The following is a 26261-nucleotide window of genomic DNA, read 5'->3' as shown; positions in this document are numbered from 1 at the left end:
TGGAAAGTTGCTAGTAGGAAGCATCGTACGTGAGAAAAACTAACTTTCCTTTGTCAAGCCGTAGTAGGCAATAGTCTTTAAAATGTGATTTAGAAAAAAAGATATTTGTTCGGTCTGAAGGACCTTGGCTAGCAAATTACTGGGATTTATGATGGGTCCTTAAGACTATTGAGGGTACGCAGTAAGGCCCGCGGTGTATGGTCTGGTCTAGGTAGAGGGTCGTCCGACGTAACAATTATAATGAAAGAAATGGTACATTCATATCCAAGACTAGACGCTAACTATATTAATACAAATTCGTATTTTTATGAATGTAACTAAAAGGATGTAAAAAAATCTAGGTAAATTCTTTGTCCTACTACGTATTATAGAAAGTACTATTTTTTGATATTGTATACATTTTCGCGCCTTTGAATTTCCTATGAATATATAAAATAATCTGCAGTCTACCTAATAACGTCAATTCTGAATTAATTTTAGAATTAATAAAATATTTATATAATCAAGAAATTGGTTCCAGACCCTCCATTGCGAGTGTCAGAATAATAAAATGCACGAAATAACGTCGGCTTTGTTCGCGATCCGCCACGATGTAATCCTTAAAACGCGTGTTCTTGGTCATCAACCGAGTTCTCTCGAATACAGAGGCTGCAAACGGTTGAATAGACAGGCTAGCTGGAGGTTGGCCTAAATTTTCAACGACGAAAACGCCAGCTATGGGCCGTGCTGGCTGGAAACCGTGCGGACGAAAGAGTGTTTGGCCCCGGGCGACAGAAGGTCTAGGATCGGTACTACATCGTCCAAGGGAAGAAACCGCTCCCTATACAGACGTCTACACGTGCATGCATGGGACAGGAGAACGAAAATACCTGGCGAGCCTCGAGCTACGGAACATCTATCGACGACCCTTTTCACCCTCGCAAATATCCCTGCCAGAGCAGAAACCCGACCGATGACTAAGATCCTTCCATGAAAGAAATTGCCACTGTGTGGTTCAAACAAAATCATTTGTATCTCTCCCGTTTACTTTGTGCTTTCGTTTCTCTGTGTATTGTGTGCGTGTCTTCGCACGAGAGAAATGCGAATATGGTAATATCGTGTACACAGGCGACGGGTCACGAAGTTTTGTTCGATGCTTCGTTGCTCTTGAGGAAATGTTCACATACGGTTGAATATTTATCACAGAAAAGTTTTATGCGCGTACGATGTGTGTGTTATATAAAAAATTTTGAAATTTTATTGCGGCTGATAAGACGCACGTCTGAAAATGTATGTGGCAGGTACAAGTAGCTTATTGGAAACATATATTTAATACAAAATTAGTATAAAGCATGAGCAATCATTGTTCGGGATTTGGAGTGGTCGCCTGATAATTACCGCGACGATTTATGTGAACCACATGCGCTCCTCGAGCAGGACGACCGTCAAGGGTCTACGCTACCCTAGTGCGAACCCATCATAAACAGTGGACCTACTATACAGTCAAGGTACTTTAGGATCCCACAGAGAAAACCCATAAGGCACGAAACTTCTTTATTTTATGCTACATCTCAGGAAAACCAGACACGCGGGTTTCTCCAAGTATAAGGTCACCCGTACGCGAACCTTCATGAAGGCAGCCAGCCCATCCTCAAACATACGTCTTTACCCAATGATGAGTTAGGAACAGACTTGAGACACACCCACCACGAACCTTCCTCTACGACAACAACATCACCAAGAGTCACTCCTGCACCAGTATTCTAAGAGTCAACATATAAGAGTATTCAGTCAGTGACCATTATATTTAACAGGATAGCCAGTGAACTAAAGACAGTATTCAGAGTATTGAGTGTAATAAATAAGGTGAATTAAACCTCGCTCTTTACATTTATTATAATCCTCCACCTTGGACGCTAATAACGTTCAAGGCTCGCGATACCAACCGATCAGTTGTGCCTGACTGGTCGCTAGTTAGTTGAGTGTCGCAACAATCATCTCAAATATATAATAAGTGTCACAAATGGTTCTACTAAATGTTAAGGCTTATTAATATAATGAACTGTCGTCCAAGTGTATATATTCCTGCAGTAAATAATTTTACGAATATCTTACGAGCCATTATATGTACATTGAAGCATTGAAACGAGGTTGCTTTTCTTTGGCATAGAACAGTTGCGTTTGCGTGATGGAATAAATAATCAATGAAAAAAAAGCGACAAGGGAAGTAACGAAAATTAAAAAAATATCGTCTCATCCTGTAACGTCGCAGTCTTCTTGTCTATTCTTGTTACGTGTACTTAAGCTTACATATACACCGATGTATTATCGAACGAGCCTCCAGCAAGAAGCCTGGGTTTCTGCAGGGAAACTGTAGGAAAAACTGGAGCACAGTTTGATCCCTCGTGACGTAGTACGCGATGTCTTTGCCCGTGACGAAGAAAATCCGCTTCCGCGGTTTCACGAATCTCCGAAATGCGGTTAACCTTTTTTTCATGAATCCTCTGATAATGTTTGCGTAATGTACGTGATAAATCCCGTTCGCTCGATCATGGATTAACCAACGAGCTGGTCGCCCAGTGAAAACGACACGCTTGTTTGTTCAACGTTCTATCCACCCCGCGATCGATAATCGCTTCTTTGCCAATCGAAAATTGCGATACCATCGTAAAAAGAAGGGATCGTGGATAAATATTGAAGGACACAATATTGTGCTATCCAAAAAATTATTTCGAGATCATCCTGAGATTGTAAAATTAAAAATATTGGTTATTCTTCTGTGGTATCTCTCTATCTTGTATTAAGAAAGAAGAACGACAAATAAGCAAAGATCCAGAATAAGATATACGATGATCTGAAGCTCTCAACACGTTTGTACACCTGATTTAGGACTCTGACCCAACATCTATCGGAGGCATATGCCCTTGATGATTCTGATGTGCTAACAGGTGCCTATACACGTAGCAAGCTCGTCCATCAACTATCGTGAATACTTTCTGATCCCCTATTCGAACACGACTTTTGCTTCTTTTTATAGATCGTATGCTGATGGACTTATACAGTGAAAAACTCGATCGAACTTTTAACAAGAAGGGGTCCTTTTCAACGGGCCACTTTTCTAGTCGACTCCATTGAAAAATTCTATTCTGGTGCCTCTAAATCGACAGGAACTGACTTCGATGAATAAAGTCAGGATACTTCATCTACGTTCTTACGTAACTCGATCGATTTTTGCAAATTTTATCTTTATTTTTTCGATCGATCTAGACAGCTCAAGTAACGGGCCTTTTTTAAGCAAGAGAGACATATTTCACCAACATCGTCAATTCTCTTTGAAATAATTTTTCTGGACATGCGAGAATCCTAAGCCTCAAAGCTTACAAATATTTTTCTACCGTAATGTATCCTCGTGAAAACTCTCTAAGCTGAATTAAAATATATTCTACGATTAATTTTAATCCTCCATAGGATTATCGTATAGGAACATCGTAATCTCGAAATCTCTCTAATATCCTCTCCATATACGAATTTCGTCGTACAATAACTTGCCCGACAACGCAGTTCGACGAACTAAATAGCGTTTTCATTCTATTGCCTTGAGCTTGGCAACTTCTGCAGCAGTTGTTAGCCTCGACGGGTTTCATCCGATTTCCTCTTGTCTCGAAAAGAACCCCGTTCGCGACTTGACTCGCGACCACCACTTAATCCAAGTGCTCATTCTCGCGATGTCCAACATTCACGAGGCACATTGTAGGCCTCAGGATCGACAGCACTTGTACATCGCCGCTGATTTTCTTTCATCTTTCTGAAGCCATGTCAACGTTCACGATCCCTTACCAATTCTTTCCTTCGTCTAAGACAAAGCGCTCTCCTCGGGGTCGAATCAGAGTTCGTTTTAAGTATAATAAACTTCGATATAATAAATTCACAAATTTTCATTGAAAGTATGCAAGTTATAAATTCCATTTCGCGTAAAATAAAAGAACGTAATATTTAAAGGACAGTAACAAGCGGCACGTGGATGTAAATGAAAAACTGAAGTATCGCAGTTTCGGAATGATGCGAAATGGAACGTGAGGGCTTTTGTTGCGAAACCGTAGTGCACGTACTTAAACAACTACAATACAGCGGAATCTCGTATTTCAAAGAGTATCTACATTTCAACGAGCACGGTCGCGTTAACGCGACGAGCGTGCACGAGCAACCGAAATTGCGGTATTAAATTTATTTTGGGCTCGTAACTCGGACAAACCGCAACGAGAGCACCGAAGCAGTCGCAACAGTGGCTGTAGCATCACTCAGTGACAAAGCGGGAGAGAAGAACCGGCTGATTAAATTTAAATGGCTCGCGACACCGGGGGTCAATCGAGATTGTTCGAAAAATAAAATATTACCAAAGAGACGGAAAAACCGCAGAAAAAGAGAATACAGATATAGAGAGGGAGGGGGGGGGGAGTAATGTTCCACCGTTCGCGGAGAGACGCGTTCGCTGTAGATCGCGTCAACGGGAGTCGTAAATTCCCGTTACGATTAGATCATCGACGCCACGAAATGATCGATCCCCCATTTCGTTTAGTATAATAGAGCTGGTTGAACTGATTATAACACTGGAGTAACAGGTTACAGTGTACACTTTATTCCAACAACTTTATAGACATAGACAGTTATGCTCGGTGCGTATAGATATCAGTTAAATAGATGACTGATCTAAGGATGGAAAATCAGTCAAGAGATGTTGACTGATCTAAGGATGATAAACCAGTAAAGTTCGGTGACGATGCTGTCACAGAGAAAAACTATTGCTGGGTGTTGGTCGCCCCACCACCGGTCGCTTACGGGTGGAAATGACCGTTGATCATGAGAAAAACCAGACCTTCCCATTTTTTACCGAATGGAGCAATAACCATAAGGAACGTCTCGACTTAAACATGTTTTATAACAATTAAGGCCCCTAACGGTAAAATACAAATGCTTAGTTTTATGACAATTCCTTAGGATTATTGCGATCTGACTAATTATATTTCCACAGTTAGTGGTCGCCTCGACCGAGGGACGGATTCTGGGTTACGTAAAGAGTCACCGGACGTAACAAATAATAACAATTTTTGACACTCGAAAAAATTGCGTCGTGTGAAAGCTGCACTTTGTACCTTCAACACTTGACCGACCTTTTCATAAAATTCACATTCTCGTTTATTTTACTGGAACATAAACGGATTTTTGTGTGCCATCAAATAACAGCCGCACTTCAAACAGGATGAAATGCGTTCGGCTCTTTGTTTCATTAAATTTTATTAAAAGCGATACTACGTGTGTTCTATGAATATTTCCATCAATTTTTTGTTTTAATCCTGTCAAATGGATATTAACTAATATGTTATCAAATTGGTATTAAATAATAATAACTGTACTCAATGGCGAGATGTCTCTATAGTTATAATTTGTATTTCAATAAATTACTGGTCCTGGAATATTCATCTCCGAATCATCTGGATTTTAGAACCGACGATTATTTTATACTGTGGACACTTTATTGTAGAATTCGCTTCTTTAACCGAGCGAGAATGTGAAATTATTTATAGCTGAAATTAATATTATTGCGACGATGAAAGTTATTTCGATGTTCTTCATGCTTCTTATCAATGTCTCCGAATTAAGCAGAGATTCAAATCTGGAAGAGATTGAGTGATTTCATTCGTTACTCCCTGGAGCGTTGGTTCGAGATTACGGAGGAGAATGGATGGCCGTGTCTTGCTAAAGTTGACGGAGTGTCCCTTTTGCCACAATTGGCCTCAATCGCAAAATGCAGCGTTTTTAATCTTCAATCATCGTGTATTTCACAAATTTGTCACGGATACTGAAAGACATTCATTTCAATAAGACCTTAGCTGATGCACCACGCTCGACTACTACAAGTCAAAAGGTAAAATACGTCAGAATAGACACAGTTCATTATTTAACTGTTTGGAAAAATTCCTTCTATCTTACTAAGAAGGATTTCGATATAAAGAAATTTTTTGAATCGAAAGAAAATGTATAAATGAAGATTACGCCATCTTCCGAATGAAATCAGGAAAATTTAATAATTTTACTGCTAGAAATACACGATTGAAGTTTAATTTTCTTAGAAATCAAACGAATAATCTCTACAAAGATCAGTTTCGCTTTTATATGACTCGTATCTCGATATGCAAGTGGTACGAATCAGTGTCCTGCCAGGCTAGTAGAATGTGACGTTGCCTCGCCAGGCAAGCAAGGGATATTCAACATTTATTTACATTTATAGTTTGTTCGTTTACATCCAAGGCTCCTTTGTCCACACTTTCCACTTGTTTATCTACATTCTCGTCTTATCTCTTCGTACTTTCGTTCGTTCAATCTTTACGTAAGATCTTTACATAAGATTTCAAACACTTTTTACGGTACAAACATATGAATTCGCAGTTGCAACAGAATAGGTATCACGTATATATTACTGGATTGCGGATGCGATTTCATATTTTCATAATTACAAAATACCATAATCAGCGCTTTACTTTAGATGTTTTATATGTTTCTGCAACTTTATGTATTGTATATATATATTTTTTTAATCTCGATAGGTAAGGTCGAAAGAAAAATATTAATATGTTTCTTTAGAGATGCGAAGTATAGGGAGATGAATTCATCATATCCAAATTGCAAAAAATGTATGATACGTTTCATCGTTATTTGCTCGAATGGACGAACATTCGTATTTCACGTTTCCATCGTTTTCGAACGAAGAACGAGCGCTTTGGTGACCCTCAAGTGACCATCAGGCGGTGGCTGAGAGAGTTAGCCAAACAAAAAGGAGTTTGGTTAACCGCACGAATGTGACACGACACAGCTGGATCGACCAGCTGATATTTCAAATATTCCATTCTGTCGGCGACAACGGTCAAGGGAGTAGGCTTGCGTCCCTCCTGGGCTGCGGACGTGGCTAATTTACATGACTTGCATTGGGCTAATTCGAGCGACGGTCGATAGCGCCAGCTAAAAGGGTTGAAACGATGTTTACTTTATTATGTAATCACAGGGAAATTCAATATTGACGGAGGCATGCCGGAAGTCGCTTTAGGAACGCCTTATGGCTCTTTTAAACACCGCTGGCTGCTATCTTCGTTCCATTCTTTCGTATGCCAAACGATTCAAGATATTATTTCCTGAATGTTATTTATGATGGTGATTTTACGAATGTCCAGAATTAATAATAACTTTTCAATTTTGTATATTATTAGAATACATCGTTAAGAGAAAAGTTCTTGGACCATTATCATCGAGATTGTCGTCAAACGAATTCTTGAACCGCGATAAATAAAATTATTGACAGAAAATTCTTCGATCGTTATAATCGAAGTTAATATCAGAAGAATTCTTCGGTCGCTATGAGCAAGATTATCGTCAAGAAAAATTCTTGGATCACGATAAAAAAAATTATCGACGAGAAATCTTTAGATCGCTCTAAACAAAATTATTGAGAGAAAATTGCTGTCAGAAAAGTTCTTAAATTATTATTAGTAAGATTATTAGATCGTTGGATTTTTCTTCGTTTACTAAGGATAATAATCGAAATAGCCGATTATCTTTATCCCTATCTAGTCTACTATCTTTATATTCGTATTTACCATAAAAGGAAAAGATTAAAAGAAACAGTATGCTGTATTGGAACTTATTTCACGACTCAGTGGACGTTCCGACCACGATAAATTAATATCTCCAAGTAAGGGCATCTCGAGGGACTGCATTAAGGAACTCTGAGAGAGAACTCGTAAGATCTTCATGAGACTTTATCGTTTTGGAAAGGGACAATTCCGAATCCTATAAACGAATGAAGTGAACCTACGAACACGAAGCTTTTTGTTTCGTATAAGATTCAACTACTTTCGAGCTCGTTTGATAGCTCTTCCTTTCCACGTTATGGTACATCTCTGCTTTTCCAAAAGAACACAATTTTATTAAAAAACTTATTTTCTTTTTCGCGTGGATATAAGAATAAGAAAGATTCGGTAAGTTCAAAATCTCGATGTTTTAACAGAATTCGTGGCGCAATAAGTTACCAGAAGAGCATCCTTTACCCGTTACCGATAAAGAGGCATGTTTTCTGCGTGCAGGCGCCGCCTCGCGAGGAGAACTCACTCAAGCACACAATGGTCTCGAAGCCACAAAAGGAAAAGTTGAATACGAAATGTCACGAAACGACCACGATACGGGCCGCTGCGTAAAACTAATTTCCTCGCCTCTGCTGAGGACAACGGCTTCGACCACAGCAACGACGCTTCAGTGGAACAATAGCTGTTATACGTCTCGATTTCGCCGCTTTGTCAATGTATACGTTTCCACACGAGGAGATAGAGTATCTGCACGGAAAGTCGTGGACGGCCTGTTTTCCGCTTTATGACATTTCTCACGAGCTGGACATCACACGAGTTTGAGGAAAATACGAAACAATTATTGTCGGCATATATAATATTTCGTTTCGATCATACGTTAAGATCTCTCTTATTATTGGAACATTAAAATTCCTGCTTACTAAAACTAAATTGAAATTGAAACATAAGCATTCCAAGCAATTGTTACATTTACTTTTACCCTAAGGCTAACTGCAGTAAATAACAAGACAGCAGAATGACTTTACTTATTGATTTATGAAGATATCTATATATATATATATGTAGTATCGGGGAAAAGAGCCTAAGAAACATCGAGTTAACCATGAACAATGTCGCATAGTTTCGTAGAAAAGGCCTACGTGACCCTGGCCACGAGCGTCTGCGGAATACGTGTGTGGTGGGCCTAGGAAAAGACAAAGGAATGCTAGAACGGCCAGAATGTTAGTTGAGAGAACGCAATGTGAGTTGAGAGGTCACGGAGTGTGAATCGAGAAGTCAGAGAGTGTAAGTGGAGGAGCGGGATAGTATGATAATAAGACGTGCGACGATATTGTAATCGGTCCTTTTGTTATTGAGTATCGCTTATTAAACGACACTAAACTCTAAATAAAACATCATTACTCTACTTGTCCTTACTCTAAGATCCATAAGTTACTACATGTATATATGTCGGGTTCACATTATGATTAGGGTTAGGGGCGTGAAACGAATCTTCATTTGGATTACACATTGTTGTTATGCAATAGAGAAGACATTGACTAGTGTAAATATGATTATTAGTACAAGTGTGGATATTCCAGAATTGACAAGTAGTAACCGCGATGATTAGATACTAATGACAATGGTCTTAGGGTCGAAAACGAATTCGCGGTCAACGGGATAACAAATGTACTTTCTTTCAAAGTCTATGTTGGACTCGATTTACTTGTCTACGATACAAGTATTACTAAACTAGCTCTTTGTTAAAACGTAAAATATTCACCGAGCGTGAAGACGCTATGTAACTCGCTAATGAAACCTCACGAGAGGGTGACTTTCCGTCGCAATGATGCTGTAGAGGAAAACTATGATGGTGTGTGTCTAAGGACACGAGATCATCGGATTTGTGGAGAGATGCCTTCGTTCGGAAAGTGAGGGAAATTGACGTTGCTGTTAATTGGTCAATTTCCTTATGTCCTTCCGACATTGGTATATATGTCGGAGATGAAAGGACATCGGAGCCTTCCGAAAGGGAAGCCTTTGGAACTTCGGGAAAATCCCTTAACACCGTAATCTAGATTCTATCATAGGCGTAATTAAGCAATTGTCGTCTTTCGATCCGATTGTATTTGTTCGAGATTTGTGATATTGAGCTTGGGTTCGAGGCGACAACCAGTCGCCGAACGTAGCCGCGGTCACGGGATGAACGCTTTCTCTAACAAAGGTATGGAGTAATTCTATAGCTCTCCTTAAAAGAAATATTTGTGACGGCACGCGACAGTAAACATTCCAACGGTTTCTGTCCCGTGGCTCGCCACACGCAGACCTTATTCTTCGAGTAAGATGATTGCCAGGTGTCGATGCGTCTCCGCAGTACATGTTCAGCTAGCCTGAGGGCCCGTTATAAATCTTAAGATTTAGCTAACCAAAGTCCTTCAAACAGACAAGCAGTCTTTGTCCCAACTACGGGAAGATAGGGGAGACCTATTTCTCAACGAGCGGCGTCTCCCACTAGCAACTTTCCCTCGAGGGCAGATAGCATCTTTTTCTAACCACCGATATGGAGATTGACCAATTAGCAGCAACGCCAATTTCCCTTACTTTCTGAACGAAGGCTTTTCTCGACGAATCCGATGATCTCGTGTCCTTAAACACACCCCATTATAGTTCTCCTCTGTGGCATTATCGGGACGGAAATTCATTGCTTCTTGCGATCTCATCGACGAAAAGGGTAACACCTTACGACCCGTGAATATTACGCGTCCGATTTAGATTTTGTGAGCACGTTCATCTATCATCCCGTCGACCGCGAATTCGTTATTGAACCTAGGCTCATTGTCATTAGTTTCTCGAGTATCTAATTACCACAGTTACTTGTCCGGTTCTGTGATAATCGTATTTGCACTAGTCAATGTCTTCTCTATTGCATAACGACAACGTGTAATCCCAACGAAGATTCGTTTCACGCCCCTAATTCTAATGTAAACCCGACATATATATATATGTCGGAGATGAAAGGACATATATATATATATATATATATATATATATATATATATATATATATATATATATATATATATATATATATATATAGGGTGTTCTACGATGTACTGAAAACACATCCTAAGAAACGTATATAATCATAGTCTTACTCTATGTTTTACGATGAAAAATTTCCTTTCGTTAACAAGTGATTCGATCACATCGAGGAACGATCAAAGCGATGGTTCTCGCGCGCAAATCCAAACGCACAGTATCGTTGTTTCGAACAAACGAAAGACTTGGGTATACGGGTAAAGAGAATTTCGAGGACAAAGAACTTTCTGATTAATTCTGAATAATTTAATAAGCGAAGATCAGGTCTGCGCGACCTGGCACCAATGACATATCGCTTTATAACAAAGGAAGTTTATCAACGTCAATTAGTCACGCTGGTGACTATAGATACGCTTCTAGTGTTGCGCATGAGAAAGAAAAAAGGAAAGAAACAGAGAAAGAAAAAGGGAAGAAAAAAAGAAAGAGAGAAAGAGACTGGCAGAAGGATACTTAAATCTTGGCGCTCGGCCGTTATCGTTCAATTATGTGAGGACATAATGGAACGAGGATTAATTACAGATCTTTTTCCCATCCGTTTCGAGCAGTGTTCGTCGAGTCGTGTTCTTTACCAACGCGTATGGAATTATATAATTTCACGTCTGTCGTGACGTGAACAGATTTTTTGTCGCGCCGCGCCGGGTGAAATTTCTTTTCAAATTCGCTCTGATTACGTGTCGTATGGGAAACAGACCTGTTTTGTATATACAATGAAATTGTTTCAACGATTTACTCTCTTTTATTATGTTATGGTGTATATGCGAACAAAAGAGAGAGAAATACTTTTCTGAACTTTCACGTTGAAATGAATTACGAATTATTTTAATTTCACTGACTTTAAAGATGTTAGCGTGCTGTTACACGATTTGTACGTATAATACGTACAATGTAACAAGAGGAGGTTGATTAAGCTTAAATTGAGTTATTACGTTATCCAATTGTATCTGAACTGGCGGTTCACATTGTATCTAGAGCATAATAAAGCCGCTCAAAGCTGAGAAAAAATAATAAAGGACAACGAGGGGAAAGAAAAATCGATGCTTCGGACTTGATAAAGCAAACGATTATCCGTGTAAAAAAAACAACCACAACGCGAGCAGGGAGTCTAGTATAAATATACCAGGAACTTGGAACGAACTATTTGAATCGCGTTACCTATTTTTAAAGCGAAAAATTACCAATTTCTTCGAATACTGTTCGTAGAAGATTAAACGAGAATTAATTATCAGTGATAATCCAAGCGATTATTCAGCTTGTCTAACCACCTGCTATCCTATTCTACTTGTCCGTCCAAGTACACTCCCGCTGTTCGTGTAACCCAAACACAATCCTATTCTACTACCTGTTCACACGCAGTCCTATTCTACTCGGCTGGCCAGCTACCATTTCTACTCCTTCCGTCTGATAAGATACTGTCCCATTCCTCTTCTACGCTCAGCGGAGACACCGTGTTCCGCTCTAGTTTTCCACTCTTTCAGGTAACCCAGTAACCGAAACTTATCTCACTAATCTAAATCATCCCTCAGACATAATTCCACATCAGCTGAAACAAATTAATCCAAAACTCCGACCTGTACAACTTATAAATAAATAATTTTCCCAATTGTTCAATATATAGAACACATCCAACTCATCTATCGATTTGAATATTTCCAATTAACAATTTTCTCTAGCTATTCAATATACGATATAAAAGACAAAACCGACTTATATTTAATGCTAATACTAAGACAAATCAGCTGAAAAGTTAAACTTCGATATTTCCAAACAATTTCCCTAATCATACAGCTTACAAAACTATTATCTTGGCCGTTCAATTGACCGTTGACTAAAACAAATCAACGCGAAAATTCAAACTGAACATTTCCGACCAAACATTTTCCCAATTACTATACTCATAAAGGATGCAAAACCAGCCATTACCTTCTTCTTGCGTGAAATACGCTTCTTACGATACTAATACCGTGCAAACGACCGTACTTGCAGTTCCCCCGCTGGAAGTGAAGATAATCGGGTCGAACCAGCCGTTGTCGGCGGGCAAGAGGTACGAGCTGGTATGCACCACTTCCGGCTCCAGGCCACCGGCTACGGTAACCTGGTGGAGGAACGATCAGCGTTTAGTAGAGACGAAGGAAACTGTAAGTAATAGTATCAAGACAAGTAAAACAGTATGGATCGTTCGCGAAGATCGAGTTGGCTATTCCCTGGTCGAGCGTAAATCGAAGTCAAGTCTCTTAAATCAGTGAAATATCTCGCGAATCGAAATATATACTTGTCCAGGGAAACCGTCTGGAAGAAGGAAACGGAGGAAGAGAGAACACGGTTGAAATCTCACGTTGTTCGTGAATCGATATAATCGTCCATAAGTATTTGAGCATTTTCGAATTATTACAAATACATAAGACATACTTCAAACGAATTTAATTTAATTTTGATCTGTGATCTTGTCTCGAGCAAACAATATGTGATTGGCAGATATTGGTAAATAGCTGATATTGATTGGTATAAATAAAAAAGTAATAATCGAAGGTAGATGAAAATTAATCCTGCGGAGACAACTGAGTCAAATTTTTGATATATTTTCTTGCTGGGTCTAGAATATACGATATTTTCTCATCCTTTGGCTATTATATTAAAAACTAATGCTGTCTCGTAATATACAACAAATTTGATTAGTTGCTATTCAAAATTGGATTTCATTCAAATAACTCTACCTTACTTGAACTTTCAAGATATAATAAATGTATTAATCTTTTGATCAAATTGAACCAGATATCGAAATACACATGGACGGCAGTGTATCTGAAGATGATGTACCGTGAATATCGCTTTTCTGTGGGAGACTAGTCACGCGGGAACTTGTGTAGATAGAGGAAGTAGAGAGTCGAACAGAGTAAAACAGGGTGGCGTAAGATTCGATTTAGCATCGTCGAAGCACTCAGCATAACTTGTAATCCCTACTTGGCGTGGCCTCTTAGAGCAGCTCTAAAATACGTTGTTCTCCGCGTGCGTGTACTTGGCGCGTGTTCCGTCGTCGTGTACCGGTCCGTTCGCGATAGCGTGCCAGGATATCGTTATCACGAACTCACGTGTGCCACGGCTTAAGCCACGTTAAAAGCGCCATTAGACGACGAATAATTTAAATCGAGAGCAAACCAGCGACGTGATAACGCTGCTGCTACCCTCGCGACTCCATGCTCTCGTTACGGCTGCGTAATTAAGGGAAATCGACTGGGTCATGAGAATCGGGAATACACAACGACCCGACCATTAATTAGCCCCGGACGGAATGTCCTTCGTTGAAAAACAATAGCCAGCCTCGGGGATTTGGACGCGATTTAAGAGACGTTTCGCCTCGTTTCGGATACGAATACTCGATGTCCAGCTCGGTGCACGAGTCACGATTGTCTCTAAGCGATTACCGAATCGAAATTTATCGAGAGTATTCTGAAAATTTCTGTAAGACACGGGAAAGATAGTAAAAGTTTGAAGAAAATAGGAAAACAGTAATCGACAGATCGTTTATAGATTTCTGCTTCGTGCATCTGTAAACGAAATGCGATAACAGAGGTTGGTAGAATATGTATAGTAGTACTTCACTATCTGAATACGAGTTGAGATTTTATCTAACAGTTGTTATCGGGACAGATATATTTCCAAAGAATGCTGAATACAGCGTTTTCTCTTCGTTAGATGCAAATGAGATACGAATACTTCTGAACTAATATTATCAGTGAAATTTCACAACCCTCAAATACAGCTCGCCAGTATAAATTCTATTGAATAGCAAGAACAAATTAGTTACCAGCCCAAATAAAATTTTACTAACAACATTTTACAAATTATAATCCATCTGTCTAACTGCTCGACCTAAAATTATAATAAACCTCTAATATATAACTTGCAAATTCGCTGATATTATTAATCGGAAAATTATCGTACAAGAAGCTCATTTCGCAATATGAACTTCAAGAGTTGGCGAGACGAACGATGGTCAGATAATACGAAGCAACTGTACCTTACGCGTAAAGATTATTGAAAATAGTTCGTTCGTTCGGGTGAAAAATATCGGTGCAGGACGATGTAAAACGTAAGGCGCGTTAGTAGAGAAACAGAACGGCCAGAACGAAAGTTTCCAAACTGCGAGATTACAAGAAGAGGAAGAGGAAGAAGAAAGAGAAGTTGAGGAAGAAAAAGAACGATCTCGTTTCCTCCGATATACTTCTATAGATTATACTTCCTCCTCGCATTTCTTCTTACGTCTCATCCTCTTTTGTTTAACTTTCTTATATACGCAGCAGCGCAAAGTCGCGCGGAATCAACTTTAGAACAATATTTTTTTCGTTTCCTTCCTGGCTAGTGTCTTTCCCTCCGCTTTTATTTTATCAGTCTCTCGATCTCCGCGTCTCGAATATTTATATGTTGATCGGATGGAACATTGGGAGAAAAAAGAAAATATAAATTTATAACTCGAGTGCCTCTCGAAGTCACGAGATTACGACCGACCCGTGAAATCAATATTCTACTTGCCTAGATACGAGCATGCGATATTAATCGGCAGTTTTCCGAGAAGAAGACAAGTATTTGTAAAAATGGAGAGTAACTTTAACGCGGAGAACACGAGAGGCATTTGGCAAATTCAGAATTTTTCTTTCGAAGATTCATCGAACGACAAGCATTATAATTGTTACAAGTAGCAAAAAATACTGATTTAAAGTTGACACTCGAAATTTGCAGAATTAAAATCTCTTAATCCTTAGTTAACATTAGAACTACTACACCAATTAAAATAGCTGGTTCTACTATTTTATAAATGTGCTAACCCTCATTTAGGGATCATGATCCCAGATGGATTAATAATACTAAAAATGTACTACTAAATTCTATACTAGCACAGAATTCCTTTTGTAAGAATATAATAAATCAATAAATATAAAAATATTTGGTTATTACGTATTTTTTAAAGACCAGTCATTTTGACTGGTTTTGATAGAAATAGCTTCGTTTTGACTGTTGGTAGTTCTAGCGTTATATACAAAGAATTACATATTTTTTCCATTAAAAAGATCTTTTTTTTTGTTACTGTTTCGCCTTTTACGATGATTTTCAACTTTCCAATTTTATCGAAAGACCATTTGTGATTTCGTGGAAATCACCCTTCCATGCATCAATGGTTAATGACAATATATCGCTATTGTTATCGTCAGGAACACTAATGGAAAAGTGGCAAATAGGTTCTAAACTTTATCTCGACGATAAATTACTGATGGTGCTCTTCTCTTTGCCTGATCTTCATGACGACGCTATTATTAAAAGTAATCAACTTCGTCAAAATCTATCGACCCAAAGTTAACATCCATCAACGTCAGGATCTTTAACTCGTTAATTATATAATTTCTGAAAAATGATAACGAAAGAGGAAAGTTAATAGACATGACGTTAAAGTCAGGAACTTTGATTCGAAAACAAATGGAAGGAATATTCAGAAGTGCAGAGACAGTAAAGTCTTAACAAACACTTGAGAACTTTCAGATGTATATAGCTTCTTCAATAAGTCAGATATAAGATAACAACAAGGCAAGTGCAAGGCGCAACTCAGCTGCTATAACAATATATCTTATGCAAGTCAATTTCAGAGTTCAACGTCGTAAAGTTTACCATAAAACTGAACAGATCCGCGGGAAAATATCTAAATCAATGGACATTTTAGACTAAGAAAACTCCGCGCTAAGCTATTTCTGCAAGATAATGCACTCAAGGTGTTCCTCTCTAAGCCTGTAACAGTAGATTGACAATTACATTGGCGTAGTATTTCAAAGTTTACTACTGATTAGCCAGGGATGAACGACTACCAATAAGGCTACATTTTGTGATGCATAAAGTCAAGAGAAAAAAGTTTCATTCAAAATTTCTTCGACTTTTCATAAAAGCTCATATCCACGAATGTATGTCAACCCTGAAATTGTTTAACAGCCAGGAAATTCTATTTCATAATTGAGGCTCTCAAAAACTTTGCTAATCGATTTTACTTTTAATAAATCTACCAATTTCATCTTCCTAAGTACATCATTAGTGTTTAATGTTTCAAAAAGTAAATAATTTGCTATCACATAAATCTATCAGAAAAATTACGAATAACACGTACAAATAATAATATATTCTACGATAAATTGAAGAAAGTCATGTATTTATCATCTATGGCTCTCCTCCACTTTGAAATTCGTCAACTATTTTTTAATTATCGTAGAAACAAGAGTGTTATTATTCCAAACGGAGATTCGTCCAAGCAACCGTCTCTTCGTTTCCTACATCTCGAACTCGCTTCGATCCAAACAAAATAACGAACAATAAAATTAAGCCAGACGTAAGAAAGAAAAGACAGAAAGTAGAAATAAAAGGAGGAAAATGTAATCGCGCAAGGGGAAGTTATGATAATGCTGTTACAGACCTCGAGCGATGGGAACACGACCACCAGTATCTTATCTTTCATGGCGACCAAAGCAGATGCTGGTAGACAATTGTCGTGCCGGGCTGAACATCCAATCATGGGAGCCGAGTCGATAAAAGACGACTGGGTGCTCGAGATACAGTGTAAGCGTATTAGAGACACATTCCTGCAGAAGCCATAACGCTTGCAAAGCCCGTGTCGATCAGTTACGATTATTCACCGCGGCACCATCGACATATTGACGTTTTCAATTTGCAGACACGCCGGAAACGCGGATACAGCTGGGCACCTCTTTGAATCCTAACGCGATTCGCGAGGGAACTGACGTCTACTTCGACTGTCTGATTCATGCCGAGCCACCCGTTTACAAGGTTGAATGGCGACACTTGGTAAGCAATTTTGTAATTAATTTAATCCAGTTCTTACGTTCGATATCAGTCGTATCTATCTTCTATCGTAAAATTGTGGAAAGTTTCATTCCATTCGCACTTCAAGCAATTTATAATACTCGGAATTGATATTTAGGTGCTGAAACTTCGATTATTATTTTCGGTTTCGATTATTCCAAATTTAGAATTTTTATTTTTAATTACTTCTACGTAAGAAATCTTCCCAGTGACTTATCGTTAGCGGATAATCAAGATTTTGCTCTTCGTATTACCGTTTTTAGCATTCGAATTCATCTACGATCGCTTGGGACTCTAAGCCCCAAAAGTTGCAATTTAGTTCAGTGCACTCAAAACTTATAATCTAACTGATACTTTCTCTTATATTCATAACAATTTCGAACGCACGCTCTTCGTGTGTTTAAATGCTTCTTTCATTTTCCGTGATTACGGGAGGAACTGTCTCGCCGTGTCTTTTCAGCTTAAAATTAATTTAAACAAAACCTGTTTTCTGAGGATCAAAAAGTTTCGGAAGTAGCCCGTTCTCGGATTTCACGAAGTTTCACGAAGCTTCGCATGTGAGTTGAAAGAGTATAGAACCACAATACCGCCACCCTATTAGTACAGAAGTAGGGGAAGCGATGTGAAGTTCGACCGAAACAAGGGTATTCAAAGTTCTGTAACAACGTCGATCGCGAGTACCAAGCTTACTTCGTTGTATTTTTCAACAACGTTGAAAAATTCACGATGGTATTTTCTATAGACTAGGAAATTTATTTGCAACGTTCCGCGTTCAGAACTCCATTTTGGCGTAGAATTATTAATATTTGGAAATTAATCTTAACGCTGAAAACTGTGCTTGGATATAATTGAAGCAAAATTTCGTATAACTTTGCATGGATTATATCAGTCGTAAGTGTACAATCTATGACTCATCAGCGTCGCATCAATCACCCTTTGTTCCAGGAAAAAACTCTTCATCTCAACATCACACAGGGTATCATAATCAGTAATCAAAGCTTGGTGTTGCAAGGCGTCGACCGTAAAAGCGCAGGCAATTACACTTGTGTTGGATACAACACGGAAGGAGATGGGGAAAGCTCTCCGTTTTATTTGAACGTAATGTGTACGTGTCACCCACCTAAATAAATGATCAGACGGTCCGCGAGACAATTTCCGTTCTCTCAACATCGGGCAATTAAACATCGTTTCCCGACAAATTAAGACGTTTCTATTAGTAATAAAACAAACGTTATAAACGCTAATAAATAAACACTGCAAGAATGAAGTGTGATAAAATGAAGAAGATAATGTGATAGAAAGTTATCGAAACAAATAAACCATATATCATTCAACAAGATATAAATCTATGAAAATATATATATTGCCTCCTGAAATTTCGCTACTAAACTTTTCGTGCAGCCTAATATTTCCTTCTCCTTAATTATTATATTATACGTTACAATAAATATATTTGTTCCTTCTAATTATTAAATAAAATAGTCACATACGAAGTCTCTATGGAATCATAAAATAAAATCAAAGGAAATCTCGATCTCTTCCGAGAAAAATTCGATCAAAGTCCTGGAATAGACGCGTAGAATAAAACTGAAACGATTCAAATCTCGAATTCCAGTCGCGCCCACCTGCAAACCGAATCAGACGAAGGTTCATGGAGTGGCGAAACAAGAAAAGGCAAACATATCTTGCCAAGTGGACGCAAACCCGCCTGAGGTTCAATTCCGCTGGACCTTCAACAATTCCGCTGAGAGTATCGACGTAGCCGCGAGTCATATCGCCAGGGCTGGCACATCCTCGATCGTCTCTTACACACCCATGACGGAATTGGATTACGGCACGTTGCTCTGCTGGGCCACCAATCGAATAGGACATCAACAAGTGCCCTGCGTCTATCACATCATACCGGCCGGTGAGGTATCTTTATGTGGTAATTCGATCATGGAAATTCCTCTCAACCGTGAAACTCGATATTCGAACAATATAACGCGCGCGATTCCCTTATTTCGTTCGTTTCGCTCTTTCAAGATTTTACCGAGATTCGAAAAATTAGAAAAGATTTGCGATGAATTTCTTTGACTCTTGCGATTTTAGTGGAAGTTTTTTTTGTATCGATATCGGGGATATTAACATACTTCCTGGATAGAGAACGGGAAAACTCATTTTCATGCAGCTTTTCAGGCAGAATTTCCTTAATAACTGCGGACTTTATATTTGAAATAAAATTAAATAACTTCTTTCTCAGACGTGAATTATTATAGAGCGAAAGGGTCAGCACATTTGAATAAAAATACCTTTATAATTTACAGTCCGCAAGTGTTGACCAACCGCGCACTAACTGAACTGAGAAGAGTGTGAATTCTACTTTCTCTTGATTTTTTCACAAGAGTTATTCATTGTCGCGCAAAGAAATGTCAGCGTATGAAATACGAACAATTCTGTATGACGAGTTCAGAGAATTACGCGTGCAACAAATATAAAATACTTGAGTTTCTTTACATTGATTTAATATTAAATCATTTAAAGATATAATTCATAATTCCTAATAGAATTAACAGTATAGTAATATTTTTAAAAAACTTTACACATTAGTAACTAGTTAATAAAAATGAAGAACTGCAAGATCTACTACCAAGGAAACCATGATATATCCGCAGAAATTGTAGAGAATTCCGTGACAGGTAAATAATGAATTGCTCTACTAGTAAGCACAATACCGCGTCGAAAGATGCATCGAGAAATGCAAATTACTTAAAATATTACGCTGGGATAAGCTTGTGCCATTCTACTTGGTTGACCAAACACTGTCCCATTTCACTAGTCTAATACGATACTGTCTCGAGCTACTTGTTCGATCAGATACCGCGCCAGGTCTATTCGTCTGACAAGATAGCGTCCGATTTCACTTGTCCGGTCAGTCGTCGTTCCATTTTTACTCGTCTGTGCGATAACTAGCATAAAATTTCCCTAAGTCTTTCCACCGCCTTAATCTCTCGACCAAATCATTAACATAAATCGTTATTACCGGCTACGTGGTAACTTTTCCTCACTTTTCTCGAAATACGAAGAACACGTATGCAACTTTGTCGATCGAGGAAAATTTGTAAGCTCAAAATGGACGAATAAAACTTGAAATGCAAGGGAAAAAATGAAACGTGCCCGCGGTCTGATGGTAATTACAAAAAAAAATGCCCACCTGGTGCTATGCTGACTTTTCAAAAGCGACAATCCCGCCGTGGAAAATCGAGGAGTTCCGGGATTAAAACGGAAGTTCGTTATCACGTCTGTGTATGCGTGGGAATCCATGCATGGATGGCCCTTTTTTACGACGAACGCGGCCATCGAACTACTGAAGCGATCCAATTGTTGCGTGACAAAAAAGAATGGCTACTCGAATGTAACGCCAAAAAGCGTGTCGAAAAATAAAAGAATTCCGAATACTCATTACTCACAAATCACCAAACAAACGGAGATATTTCACCGGTGTTATACTATACAAAAACTTACGATTATCACTAGAGGATCTCTTAACTGTCGATAGAAACCATGATAACTTTTTAATGCGAGAGCACAGAATTATTTACTATATTCAAAGGAAAACTCGGCCAGTTTTCGACAGAAGAAAACTTCTCGGTGGGGATGGACGCACCAGATATTTCAGGAAATTAAAAACAAAGGGACCAAATGGAAATTTACACCGCGTGATTATAGCAAGTTGTTGTTTTTCTCTTTTCTTTTGATAACAGCGAATACCGAGCAATTTTTCCAGCTGCTGACATCCTTTGATGTCATTTTTGTCCGCTTTTCAACCGTCCCGTCGCATTTTCGTCAACCCCCTCCCTTTCTCCCGCTAATTATTCTTCACCGTCAACAAAATACCACGAGTTCGCGGTAAAAGTCTGACTATCTAATATTTGCATAAAATCGCGCCGTCTTTCATAATTGCGCGAAGCTTTATTTGACGTATAACACAACCGCGTTACGAAGTTTTCAAATATTTCGCAGATAGCACGTTTACCTTACGCTTAGCGGGAATATGATAATTTGCGAAAAAAGAAATCCCCGAAAACGTTTCCTCCGTTTACACAGGCATTATCGAACGTTGTATTCGCGACGTTGTTGCCTCGAAAAACATTTTCATTATTCGGGAATTTTAAGGAGACACTGGAACAAAGAATGATAGTTGGGAGCTCCGGTAAATAAGTTTAAACAGAACCCACCTCGCACCTTGTTTACGTTGCCATAAAGGAAACGCGTTTCTAGTTGCAGAACGAAACGTAAAGTGCTGCACTCTGTCAATCTAATATATCCCAACGAAATTATTCTTTACCATGCCACCGTTACGCGAACATATCCTCACTCTACCTTTTTTCTTCTATCCCTCTCCTTTTTTTGTAGTATTTTTAATTACTATCCATTAAAGTACACTGTATCTATCCATTGCTTCGCTCCATTTACCGACATTAAGCACCTTTAATGCAATAGCTTCCTATTCTATCAATAGAGCAGGCTAGAACGAATTTCACCCTTCTTTTACTCCTACTAATTAATCTCTGAACATAGGCATGAAAATATATTAGAAAAATGCGATTAATGCCATTTTTAATGTAGCAAGTAATTAGTCCAATGGTCATAATGAAATGAGAAGATAAATAACTAAATTGCATATACGAGAGAATAAATCGTAAATTAGAGGGCTACAGGTTGAAATTTTGTTAATTTCGTCGCTGTCTTATTAGTAATCTATCTTAACTTGTGAAATCCTCGAACGTATCACGAATCTAGCTCGACCCTTAGCGTATCGTCATCTTTTCAGACGGTACGGTCTCCTTTTTTTATAAAATTTAAATATCGTTCCCAACAAAATAAAAAACGTGCGCAAGACCATCGCAATACTTGCGTTTCATCGTTCAGAGGAATTTTTAAACTTTGACTGTATTACGTTCGAAACGTTCGATTCCTTTCATGTAGAACGGAATAAAAGCTGTCTCGAAGTTATCGTAAAAAAAACTTTACGACGTGCTCGTGATTTCCACGCGATCCGGCTCGATAGTTCATGTTGCCCCAGAAAATGTGAAGTGCCTGTTGAAAACAAGATCACTCGAGCTTTTACAGTTAATCGTCCAAATCCTTAAACTCGTGCATCGTTCAACCTGATATAACATTTTTTTTTTCCACTTGGAGCCTTTCACAAATTCTCTAAAACCCTAAAGGTTGCTCGTGTAAAGGTTCTGGTAGAAGCGAACAAACACGAGCAAACAAACGTAAACTATCGAGATTAAAGATAAGTTCTCACGACGGCGATTATTTTCACGTATTACGGTCCAACAATGACAGAAGCAATACCAGCGTAAAGATGATTTTTTAAGACGCACAATATTGCATATACTATGTAAGGATTACGTTACCGGTCTCTATACCAGGTCGACCGGATATGGTTCACAATTGCACCACTTCCAACACATCGACGAACTCGTTCTCGGTGCGATGCGCCGAGGGGTTCAACGGAGGTTTGCCGCAGTCCTTTCTTCTGGAAGTAAGAGAAAGCAACAGCCAAGAATTGCGTGCTAATCTGACATCGATGGTGCCGCGTTTTAGTGTTACTCAGCTGGAGTCAGGCGCCCTTTATCAGGCCTGCATATACGCGTACAACGATAAAGGGCGCAGCGAAGCGATGGTGGTGCAGGCTGGAACCCTCAGGCTACCTGAAAAACAATTAACGTCAGAGTCAGGTGGGTATAAATCATACGTTCTGTGTTATTTTACTTTATTCTCCACCTTTGTCCCTGTAATAGCTTGTCTTTCTTCTTTCTTTTCCTTTCTTCCTAATATTATATAACACGTTGCTGATACAGTCTTTCTTGATTCACGATGTTTTTGAGAATTATGGTGGCTTTCAATGAAGAAACTTTTTGTTTCACGCTCTAAATCCTTTTTAAAATGGGGATTTCTCTAGCCAACTGCCTTTTACGATGCTATTTGCATTTTAATCTGTTCATTTATTTGAGAAATTTCGACTTTTATCCGTTTATAGGAAATTCCCGGAACTTTTATAAAATGCTACTTTCATCTTTGCGCAATTGAGCTTAAAGGCTGCACATGATATATTTTACGATCTGCAAGCTCTCCCGTATGAAATAAAAGGAAACTGAGCCAAAAATTTTTCGGTGATCTATAACTATGAAAACGAACCACCCTGGTACCGCGCACGGATAAATGGAACGAATTTGCGAAACGACTTTGAACAAAGAACAAAAGACAGGGCTAGTGGAGAGGATAAATTTCAATTCGTGTTCGCAACAAGATCTTTGTACGCGAAATAATTCATCCATCGCAGCGGGAAATTGTTTCATTGTGCCGTGGAACTGGTTCGTTCGCTTTACTGCGTAGATGACTTCGCATCCATTTCGACTAATCGTAATTACTGCTCTCGTTCTTACCCACGTATCTACCTCCTCTTTACTATCCAGAAATTGACAGAATTAGAAGAACGTTAAAATTGAAATTGACATTCGACAAAAAATTTTTTATCTTTCCATCTAGAAACTGACAAAATTGACAATTTTACAATTACAAAATCTACAATTTTAAGGGAAAATATTGCCCGATGTTAACTTGTAAATGTGAAGTTTATTCCTTTGAAACCCTGCGAGGCATTAAATGAAGACAATAAACTTTCTTTATCACGCCCAAAAACTGACAGAAATGAAAAGTTTAACATTTTGAAAAACATTTTGATAATTTCTAAACGTGAAATCTCTTGCTGCAAGACGTAAAAAAAAGAAGAAATTGTACATTTATAACTGTAATTTTAGAGAGACCAAGACAGAATATGAGACTAATGCCGATGCTGAGCGTGATGATCGGCGTAGTGACCGCTCTGATCATCGTCGCGGTGATAGTGATGGTCGTACTGAGAATTCAGCACACGCAGGTGGACGAGCAAAGTAAGTCTCAGATGGAGGATCATGGCAAACAAACGAAAACGATCCCTATCCAACGGGAGCTGAGGTTTCGCGAGGGAAGCAGTCTGCTCACGGATGAGAAACATCCTAGCAGTCCGTTCAGGAAACTCGAGAGTAGCGGTGACATAAGCGAAAACGACGAGAAGAATCCAGACATCATACCTCAACAAATCACAGGTTTGTGTGCTTTTGTCGATTGATTCAATCAGATCGACTACGTATAAGTTGACTTAAAATTTACAAAACGTTTCTTGCTATAACTCTTCTTTTCTTACCAATTCTGTGTATACTTCTCTTTTAAAGTATTAAACACGCTCTTCGACTTTAAACTTTGCAGGATTTTGCTTCCATAATTCAAACGTTGTGAGATTAATTTTAATACCAGAGTAGGTGATCGATTAAATTTTTCAGGAATCAAACAATGGAGATTGAAATTGGCTTTTGCGTGGCTAAATCTTATAAATTTATAGGTTCTTTCGTGAAGTTAATAATTCGTTATCGAAGTACCTTAACAGGAAATTTAAAATTACATGAATGCACACAACGTGCAAAAATATATGAAACATCCGAAATATAGCACTCGTTGTGATATTTACCAAACGAAATAAATTTCTGCTTAAATTCTCTCCACTTCATTTAAGTTTACAAAAGCACGACTTTACACAAATATCCTGCAGAAATGTTTATCTATTAGAGAATAAACTTGTTTACACTTCGCTGTAGCAATTAAGGATTAAAGCGAAGTATCTAAAAGCAATTTGAAAATTCTATATGTACACAGGCGACGAGCCATCGGAGTACCTGAGAAAGAGGCGGCTCGTGTCGACGATCGAAACGTCACCGTCGAGAAGTTTGCTGGAGCACTCGACGGTTACTTCCGTCAGCGGTCACGGCAGTTACGTCGGCTACTGCACCATTCGTAACGGCATGCCGTTGCACGAATTCTCGAATCTGACGAAACATAAAAGCGTAAGTTCAATTTTCACTAATGCGTCCCCTGATTATCCCCAGTTACACGTTCGCTTCTACTCTCTAGTTCCAACTACATACTCCATCCTAAAACTAACTTCCAGCCAGGTGTTTCAACTTTTCCGTTGCTTTAAACGTCTAGAAAACGAGGCGGGTTTGCGTGGTACATGCGACTGGACAGGATACCATTCTACATACGGAAATAAAGCGAAAATGTAGAACAAAATTGGTTCATTTGATGCTTCATTTTCGAGAAAATGAAATTTGAAAATTCATCGAGCACGCGTGTACTGAATTCTATAATTCTTGATTAAGTGTATTCAAACTCAATATTCTCAAAATCGAGACTTTCAACGAACAAATTTTATTCTACATTTCGTATAATAACCTACGGCCATTCTCATCTAGTCGGGAATTAGTCGAGTTCATATGTGCTTAACAAGCTTTCAAATTCAATTTTCTTGAAAACAAAGCTTCCAACAAAAACATCTCATTTGACGCTCTTAACTTATTTTTGCATATAAAATAATCTATTCTCATTCTGTCATACTCGCCGTAGCAATTTCTCTCTGAATGCTTATGCAGCCATCTACACAATAAACTTTATACGTCTAACGATCACCATCTACCCATAATGATGATTTCAAACTAAAACATTCGAAAGGCATCGGTCATCTACATTTTGTTTCACATCTTTAACTCATTGTTGTATATAAAATAATCCACTCGCATCCTGCCACACTCTCCATAGTAATTTCTCTCCGATTGCTTCCACAACTGTCTATACGAT

At 38.6% G+C, this 26261-nt stretch overlaps 1 protein-coding gene across 1 annotated transcript in view; it reads left to right on the top strand.

Annotated features, from left to right (window-relative positions):
* LOC126871900 (neural cell adhesion molecule 1) overlaps nucleotides 1-26261 on the top strand; it is a 297362-nt gene that overhangs the window by 265848 nt on the left and 5253 nt on the right. The window contains exons 6-13 of the mRNA XM_050631230.1: nucleotides 12672-12823; nucleotides 17132-17276; nucleotides 17392-17522; nucleotides 18486-18645; nucleotides 19156-19449; nucleotides 22961-23269; nucleotides 24353-24679; nucleotides 25284-25471. Coding sequence (XP_050487187.1) covers nucleotides 12672-12823; nucleotides 17132-17276; nucleotides 17392-17522; nucleotides 18486-18645; nucleotides 19156-19449; nucleotides 22961-23269; nucleotides 24353-24679; nucleotides 25284-25471 — 1706 coding nt within the window. The remainder of the gene's footprint in view (nucleotides 1-12671; nucleotides 12824-17131; nucleotides 17277-17391; nucleotides 17523-18485; nucleotides 18646-19155; nucleotides 19450-22960; nucleotides 23270-24352; nucleotides 24680-25283; nucleotides 25472-26261) is intronic.

This window comes from Bombus huntii, chromosome 12 (assembly GCF_024542735.1).
Source record: "Bombus huntii isolate Logan2020A chromosome 12, iyBomHunt1.1, whole genome shotgun sequence".
NCBI lineage: Eukaryota > Metazoa > Arthropoda > Insecta > Hymenoptera > Apidae > Bombus > Bombus huntii.
Note: the sequence above shows the minus strand (reverse complement) of the source record. Positions and strands in the feature narration are given on the sequence as shown.